Consider the following 9,734-nt stretch of genomic DNA (forward strand, 5'->3'; position numbering starts at 1 on the left):
ATACAAGAATGAACTAAAATTACAACAGATCTATTTACAAGAACTCATACATAAGATGAAATCCTCTATTTTATACAGTAGTAAAATGTTTCAGCAATAGAAATAAAATAGCAGAATAAACCATATACAAAAAGGCTTTGAAGAAAGAAAATAAAGATATGCTGTATTAATGTCATTAAAAAAGAGAAATAATTAGAGTAAGAAATAGGAATAGGAAGAAAACTATTAGATACTAGGTCAGAGATTGGCAAGGACAGGACCAGGTCTTTTGTATATAGATTTTAAGTTCTAGTTTGAAATGGAACTTGTGGGGGATATTTCTTATATTAAGAGGAAGAGAGTTCCAGGTGTGAGCTACAGAGTATTTAGAAAGAGACTTTCCAATATTTTTGGATGGTTTGTAGATGTCCAGGAGGTGTTTACCAGTTGTACAAAGTAGATGTCAGGGGTTATATTGAGATACAATATTAGAGATGGAGGGGCCAGAATGGGGTTTTACAGGATGGATTGTGTAATTTGTAATTGTGGAAGAAGAAGTTGTTTAGAGAATTCAGGCCATTGTAGTGACTTAAGGGTGAGGCAGTGGTGGGATTTATAAAGGAGATTGGAGGAAAATCTATCTATTTTATTGTAGGTTTGCTCTAACTTGGTAAGAAGCGATGCTTGAAGGTTAGTAAAGACTGGAGCTGCATACAGAAGACAGGGTAAAAGGAGAGACAGGGCTAGGGAGGGTTACATTATAAAGAGAAACCATAATAGATAAGACATAAGGACACAATAAGTTGTACAGTTAGTACAGCAATAGAAGTTACAATTAAATCATAGATTGCTGTAGTTTATCTTAGATTTAGAGCATACAGAGCTCTTTCTTCTCTCTCTGAGCACACTTATAATTGACATATTACAAGAAAGCTGAATGGAAAGGATGGCATGCTACCTGACATAAGGATACAAGGTAGGTGGCCACAGTCATAGGTTCTGTCAGATTGTCCTAACTAGCTGCAGTTATAATTACTATAGTATAATTCATAGGTTCATACTAGGCTATCTGCCCTGGGGCAATTATAAGCCTAGCCCGATTCTGTATGGCTTACGCCACCCCTTGATTTGAGTATACTGTGCCCTTTTTAAGGTTTAGTTTACTGTGCCTCTGTCTAATAGTGACACGGGAGTAATCCCTGGGACAAACCTACAATCCCCCATCCACCTATCGAGATTCTACTTGAAGAGATTCAGTGAGGTGCTCTGCCTCACATGAACTGGAATTCTATTCCAGAGCGAAGGGAACCTCTGGGTTATGAACCTGTCCCTCCAGCAAGTTCTATTTATTTGTGTGCTGAGGTTCAAGTCCCTCGAGCATGTGGCTCTAAGGGATTTAGATTTACTGAGGTGGAGCATGTCCATTAATTCTGGATTTGACAGAGCTTTGTATGTCAGGCATAGATCGCCTCGAAGCAGGCAGTATGCAACTGAGTAGAGCTGGAGTTTTTTTAACCAAGCAGCATATGGCATCTGTTTGAGACCTTTGATCCTCTTGGTGAGATACTTTTGGGGTCTTTTTAATTGCTGCAGGTGTCGGGTAAGGTACATCCCAAAAGGGGTATTGTATTTAATGATGGGCCTGATGAGGGATGAATAAAGGGGCACGATTACCTCTCTTGATCTAGATGTGAAACCCTTCGTGATGAGGTGGGCTATGTAGAAGTTCTTTCTACCCACTTTGGCAATGTGGTTTTCAAAGGAGAGATTGCTATCAATTTGGGTCCCCAGGTCTCTAATAACTTTCTCTGTACTTAATGGGTTTCCACCTATGTGGTAATTTGTGGGCACATTGTTTTTGCCAAAGGGTATGACTATACATTTTTTGGCATTTAGCTTTAAACCATGGCACTGACACCAGTTATCTGTCTCTGTGAGACCTTTTTGAAGGATGTTTGTGTCAGCTGGAGAATCGATTATGGCGCCCAGTTTGCAGTCATCTGCGAACTTGGTGAGCCACAGTCCTCCCACATTCATCTGTACCTCAGAAAAGTATATACCAAACAAGAGTGGTCCCAGGACAGAACCCTGTGGGATGCCACTTGTGACCGGTTTCGAGTCTGACATGGCTCCAGCAACTCTCACTCTGTGGGTTCTGTCTTTGAGCCAGTTTGCGACCCATCTTGTGACATAGGGGTTAATATTTAAGCTGGATAGCTTATCTATGATGCCCGAGTGGGGTATTGTGTCAAATGCCTTTGCAAGGTCCAGATAGGACTGTGTGGACTACCTTCCCTTCATCTATGGCTTTGGTGACTGTTTCGAAGAAGTCCACCAGGTTCAAAAGGCAGGATCTGCCCTTGACAAAGCCGAACTGGGTAGGATCTAGTGTCTGTAGGTCCCCAATGTCTTTGTTTATGAGCTCCATGATGATCCTCTCCATAGCCTTGCAGACTAAGCTAGTCAGGCTTATGGGGCGATAGTTTCCAGGGTCCGTAGGGGCTCCACCTTTGTGGAGTGGGACCACTGTTGCTGTACGCCATTCTGTGGGCACATATCCTGTAGTGAGGCTGAGATTGTATAGTTGTTTTATTTGAGGGATTAGTTCCTCTTGGAGTTCATGTAGGACGCAACCTGGGACACCATCTGGTCCCATAGAAGCAATGTTTTTTGCTTTGGAGAGGGCAGCCTTCACCTGAGCATCACAGATGTTTGGGAGGCAGCCCTCTGCCGGGATATATACTTGCTCTTTTGGGGGGGAGGGGGTGGAGAAGTTTGCACTGAACCTTAATTCTTAAGTTGTTTAATTTGACTGGCTGTCACGTATATATTTTGTAGTACTTGTTGCCCTGTCTAAACATGGAATCTACTTATCATATCACAGATACAGTGATGTACTAAGAGTTACACATATAAAAGGACAAGATTTATATAAGGTGTTTGTTATCAATTAGGCACTAGCCAAATAGGATAGGAATATAGCACATATTAACTACCAGTATGAGTATATATGCAGAACAAGTATGAAAAATGAGACTTAATCCCACTGTAGCTTGGATGAACAGCCTGTGACGTACTTTATGACCCCAGGTTGAGTGAATTGACAATGATTTCTGTGTTAAAGTAGATAAATATCATGCAACCTGGAGTTACATCTGACAAAGCTCTTTTAAGGGCAAAAGCGCTCATCTATTTCTTTTTCACTAAAGAAGTTTGATTTCTTATAGGTTCATAGGTTGGTACTAGGCTATCGGCCCTAGGGCCTATAAAAGCCTAGCCATAACAATTCCCTGGCTATATTTCTTCCCACAGAATTTACTTCTCTGGATCCCTGTCTAGCAGGGCGACTGACGTGATCCCCGGGGTGAATTTCCTATCTCCCATCCAATCATCAAGGCTCCTTCTGAAGAGGGCCAAAGAGGTGCTCTGCTTGACATGTATGGGCAGTCTGTTCCAGAGTCTGGGGAGTCTCTGGGTCAGGAACCTATCCCTCCAGCATATTTTGTTCACCGTCATGACAAGGTTTAGATCCCTGGAACGTGTGTCTCTGAGGGATTGGGATTTCTTTAAGTGTAGCATGTCCAACAGTTCTAGGTTTGACATGGCCTTGTATGTTAAGCAGAGATCACCTCTGAGTAGACGATATACGACAGAGTATAGGTGGGGTTTTTTCAGATGGTCAGCATAGGGCATCAGCTTTAGGCCTGTGATTATTTTAGTGAGGTATTTCTGCGGCTTTTCTAGTTGTTGCAGATGTCTTGAGAGGTACATACCAAATGGGGCATTGTATTCTATAATGGGTCTAATGAGGCATGAGTATAGTGGGACAATGACCTCCTTTTTTCTGGATGAAAAGCCCTTAGTGATGAGGTGTGCCACATAGAAGGATTTCCTGACTGTTGTGGCAATGTGGTTATCAAAGGTGAGACCACTGTCCACCTGTGTCCCTAAGTCTCTTATCACACTTTTGGTGTTTAGTGTACTGCCACCTATGTGGTGATTCATGGGTACATGTTTTTTCCCAAAGGGGATAACTATACATTTCTTGGCATTGAGCTTGAGCCCATGGCTCTGGCACCAAGCATCTGTTTCTGTAAGGCCCTTACTTGCTTGATTACACTGAAGTCTCATCTAAATTTATCTAAGGTACACGTTTTTTTTTTTTTTTTGATTTTTCAGGTTTCACAGCTGGCAGCTTTGTTGATCACAAGGGTTCTATATTACATTGTCGAAAGCCGACAATATAGAATCTAATACTGTCGACATGGCAATAGCGAACGCTCAGAATCTCAAATGTGTAAACGGAAATCTCTGTAAGGGGAGATTTCCATTTACTTCAATGTAGTGCGGTTTCAGAGTTGGTATATTTAAGTAGCGGGGGGTGTGGGGAGCGCCGGGGGGGGGGGGGGCTTGCCTCCCTCTTTAGTTTTTCTTTTTTTTTTTTTTAATTTTTTTTTTATGAACATTCGATGTTTTTATAGTTCGATCATTAAGGGTCGACCTTTAGTGATTCGAACCATAAAACCGGTGTTCTAATATAGACCCGCTCACAAGTACCAGTTTTCCCTGTTGTCTATTACATATATATATATATATATATATATATATATATATATATACACACACACACACACACACATATATATATATATATATATATATATATATATATATATATATATAGGTCCACTTTTAAATGCTGAAATACCGAAATCTCGAGTTTTACAAAAACTAACCCAAAACACTGAGATTTTGGTATCTCGACATTTAAAAGTTAAAAAAAAAAAAAAAAAAAAAAGGAAATGAACTAAAATAAAGCCCCCCTGCAACCCCCTACTTAAATATATCAACTCCGAGATCTCGCTACAGTGAAGAGAACGGTATGTGCAACAGGAGCATTACCGTTCTCTTCACTGTAGCACGCTCTCGGTATGTTTAAGTAGGGGGTGTGTGGGGGTGCTGGGGGGCTTGCCCCCCTGCAAACACTTATTTTTAGCTGTCTTTTTTCTTTTACCCACTTTTAAATGTCGAGATACCCGAAATCTTGATATTTTGGGGTCGTTTTTGTAAAACTTGAGATTTCGGCATTTAAAAGTGGACAGATATATATATATATATATAAATATATATATTTATTATTTATTTAAATTTGTTTATTGGTGTAAAACACTGATAAAATAATGACCAATTACATGCGCAGGCTGTTTGTGTGTGTACATGTAGATGCATTTATTTTAAGTTTTTATCTGTGACATTAAGTTAAATGTAACTCTTGCTGACTTGTTCTGTAGATGAACTTTCGGTATTCTAGTACGGCACTAATGCGGTATTTGCTTTGTTGTCATGGCAATGCAACAGTAGAGTTAGTATATGGAAGTAAGTGGGTAAAGCTTGTAAAGAAATTGTAGCAATTAAGTGCTACATGAAGGCTGTGTTGTGTTAGCTGTTCTAGATGACTACAAGTCAGGAATTGTTAATAACTATTTCTTCATGGTATGAATTGATACCTATCAGAAATAAAAAGTAGACCAAAACAAAGCAAATACTACTTGCTAAATGAAACTGTGTATAAGGGACTATGCTTTAGAACAGCTAAGAAGAGATAACTATTTCTGTTTGTAATACTGCTTTGTATATGGGGCAGGTGACAATTGGTTTTGGAAGACAGGACTTTATCCTTCCACAGAAGTCCATTCAACTGCTAGAAAGTCAGCAGGACAGAGGTAAATGCTAATATGTAGAAACTCATTTAATAAATACTTCTTCAAAGCACTTTCAAAAAAAGTTTAACCAATCATATTTGTACATTTGTAGCAAGTATTAATAAACTCCTCACCTTTCGCAGATAACAACTTTTTATAGTGCACAGCCATGTGGTCTTGAACAATGTACTGAGTTGACAGTTTGCAGGAGGATCCAGAGCAAAAAGCTGTAAAAACAAAGTAATTTTGATTACTACAAAACAATAAGTATGTCACTACTCTAAATCGGTAACTGGATACTTAGGACTGAGAGCACAAATACAAATTAAATGCAATTGGTAACTGGATATGCAGGACTGAAAGCATTTAATCAATGAGGTCCTAATTTAAAAATGTTAATAAGGAAAGAGCCAATCTACACATATGTTGCCCTAAACCGTTGCATAATCAAACATTTATGGATATGGATCTGAAAAAAAGAATCTACAAATCCACATTTTTTCCACTCATCTTTCAACAATAAAGAAGATAATCTATGCAACGTTTTACTTATTGGATTGATACTTTCTGGGTTCATCAGGATCATGGGAATAGCCTTTTCACCACAGAGTGTGGTTCAGCACATATTCAAATAAATGTTAAAATAAATGCAGAAAAGCAGTCATATAATATGCATTTCGCAGGTCACAGTCTCCAGATGGTATGAAAAATGTTTCAGTCCTAATTAATAATACAGAAGACTGCTAGGAAATTAAAGTTATTGTTAGAAAATTAAAGTATAATATTAATTTCCTTTCATGCTTTACAGAGAAGTGGCACCTTTATTTACTGCATTCATAGTTAAACAAACATAGTAAAATCTCTTATGTATACAGCATCAGCTCCAGAACTAGTAAAACTGATTAGTTAATGATCACTTGCTCTTAATTTAAAAATGTTCTCATCAGCTTAATATAACCTTATCTTCAATTATACATAAAACAGTACATACTAAAGAAGTTAGGAAACAAAAAAATTCAGAACGAAAACATAAGTTCATATCACTTGGCTATTTCTAAAACAATAAAATAATAAAGCAATGCATTAACCTGTAATATAAATGCTGTAATAGTGTATACCTGTATTCATAAAGCTGACAGCAAGATGGCAAATTCAATCTCAGTAAATAAAAATGATAACAAATTAATCTAACGTGTCAGGTGCCACAATCCGCCATATCACACATGCACTAAAGTCTCTCAAAAACATGTATTGTTATGACTCTGCCATAGTCCATGTTGGCATAAATGACTTGAGACGTACCGCTCTGGACTATATAAAGAGAGACATGACTGAGTCTAAGACTGTCTCTCAGGCAGGTATGTCCCTAGCCTTAAGAAGCATTTTACCTTCACCTAGGATGATGTCTCAATATAAACAGAAAATGATTGACTTCAATAATTGGCTTAGTTTCTAGTGTCATTCTAAGGGGATAAAGTATCTGTCAGCCTGGGATGACATGATTGACAGACCTTGATGCTTTGCCAGAGATGGTCTTCATATGTCACCCCTGGGATTTCGGCTACTGGCTAAGGCTCTTGTCACCCCCCCATAGTACCTTTTTAGGCAGTTTCTCAAGGATAAAATTCCCGATGTAAAAACTCCATCTAAAAAAAACCTCAAGATTATGCTGCTAAACACTAGGAGTCTCAACATGAAGCTGCACTCAATGGAAGCAGTCCTTACCTTGGAAGATGCAGACATTTCTGCAATCACACAGACCTGATTCAAGACTGTTGAGAGCATACCAACCATAATGGGCTACACCTCCTTCCACACATTCAGAACACAAACTGAAGGCATGAAAACTAAAGGAGGTGGTATATCAATATTCATTAAAGATAAATACACCTCCAGATTTGGTTAAACAGTATGATTCCCTGGTGATACTTCAGGTGCAATTAACTGTTGGTAGGACACCTATTCAAGTAATTTCCAGCTGCAGGACCCCCTCCATGAATCAGGACACTCACTCTGCCTATTTGTATCTACTTGAGTCTATCAAGATACATCTGAACACCATGGTTTCGGGTGACTTTAACTACCCATCCATTGACTGGGTAAATTACTGGTGCTCAAACTCACTTGCCCAAAGGTTCCTTGATTTTGTTAACTCCAATACCCTGGACCAGCTGGTTGACACTCCCACAAGTGGTGCCAACATCCTGAATCTGGTGCTTACCAGTATGGGGGACCACTGTAGCACCCTCACTGTGAGGTCTTCCCCAGTGAGATCTGACCACAAATCAGTCTCATTCAAAGTAACTATCACACCTGCTCCCCTCCACCCCCAGGAGCAACTAAACTAAAAAACTTCTCCAAAACAGATTATAACCACTTATGGGATGGTATAAATAGCTTTACTGCACCTCCCCCCTCAGATGGAACTAACAACTATGCCGAGTTCTGCCACCAATGTTTTATACAAACACCTGTATAACTCCATTGACTTGGCTGTACCAGATAGTACCAAAACAAGCGCCTCAAGAAAGTGCAAACCTGCCTGGTGGACAACTGCCATTAACAGACTTTACAATAAGAGGAATAAATTGCTGTCTAAGAATAAGAGGGAGTGAGCCCTAAACTGGAAACACTCCCTCCTCAGCTTAAACAAGCAAATATGACTTCTTGTGAAGTCCTCCAATGCAAACTAAGAATCCAAATTAGCTTCCTCAACTAAGAACAACCATAAGGCATTGCTTAGTTACATCTGTAACCTAAAAGGAAAGGCCCAGATTTGTGCCAAACTGGTAGTTAATGATACCACATATACTGAGCCTGTGACATAGCTAATCTGTTAGCCAACAGGTTCTGTGAAAACTTCATTCCCCTGTCTCCACCACACATACCCCATGACATCCCTACCACCTGTCCTCTACCTTGTAGTTCTAAAGAGTAGGTTGTAAACATCCTCTCTAAGGCCAAAAGCACAGCATCTATGGGACCTGACAACATCCCAGGTTGTGTCCTACATGAGCTTAAACAAGAATTAGCAACACCACTTGGGTACTCTTCTCAATCATAGTCTAAGCACCGACTTCATACCAGCTGAATGGAAAACAGCCACCATTATCCTCTTGCACAAAGGTGGTGCTTCCACTGACCTTGGGAACTACAGCCCTATTAGTCTGACTAACCTTATTTGCAAGGCTATGGAGTGAATCATCATGGACCTTATCAACAAAGATATAGGTAATCTCCAAACACTTGACCCTACTCAGTTTGGATTTGTCAAAGGGAGATCATGCCTGTTAAACCTGGTAGATTTCTTCGAGACAGTCACCAAGGCCCTGGACAAGGAGAAATCTGTGCATACAGCCTACCTAGATTTAGCCAAGGATTTTGACACTATTCCTCACTCAGGCATCATTGACAAACTCACCCAGCTAGGTATCAGCGCTTATATTGTTATATGGGTCACTAACTGGCTCACTGATATAACCCATATAGTCAAAATAGGGGAATCCACCTCCAACAGCAGACCTGTAACCAGTGGTGTTCTACAGGGATCAGTCCTGGGACCTCTACTATTTGGAATATATTTCTCTGAAGTACAAGCTAAAACTAAAGGTCTATGGCTGACAAAAGTTTGCTGATGACTGCAAACTGGGAGCGGTGGTCATAGAATCTCTAAATTATGTCAACATCCTACAAGAGGGTCTTGCACAAACAAATGATTGGTGCCAAAGCCATGGCCTTAAACTTAATGCAAAAATGTATTATCATCCTTTTCTGTAAGTGCAATATTCCTGCTAACTACCACATCAATAACAACACCCTATGTATGCAGTCAGTGGTGAGAGACCTGAGCACACAGGTTGACAGCAATCTTATCTTTGATTGCCATATCTCCACAGTAGTAAGAAGGGCATTTTATATTACTCATGTCATAGGTAAGGGCATTGGATCCAGAAAAAACAAAGTTATAACCTTTCTGTATTTTGCCCTCATCAGGCCAATAATTAAGTACAACACCCCTTCTGGTATGTACCTTTCCAAGCACCTGCAACAATT

The 9,734-nt window shown here is 39.6% G+C and overlaps 1 protein-coding gene across 1 annotated transcript in view; it reads right to left on the reverse strand.

The window, feature by feature from the left end:
- The window catches only part of LOC122792350 (spermatogenesis-associated protein 7-like), an 81,546-nt gene that overhangs the window by 973 nt on the left and 70,839 nt on the right, over positions 1-9,734 (reverse strand). Inside the window, exon 3 of the mRNA XM_044060172.1 lies at positions 5,816-5,908. Coding sequence (XP_043916107.1) covers positions 5,816-5,908 — 93 coding nt within the window. The remainder of the gene's footprint in view (positions 1-5,815; positions 5,909-9,734) is intronic.

The sequence above is a fragment of the Protopterus annectens genome, chromosome 1.part0, assembly GCF_019279795.1.
Source record: "Protopterus annectens isolate FY-2018-M chromosome 1.part0, PAN1.0, whole genome shotgun sequence".
NCBI classification, from domain to species: Eukaryota; Metazoa; Chordata; order Ceratodontiformes; family Protopteridae; genus Protopterus; species Protopterus annectens.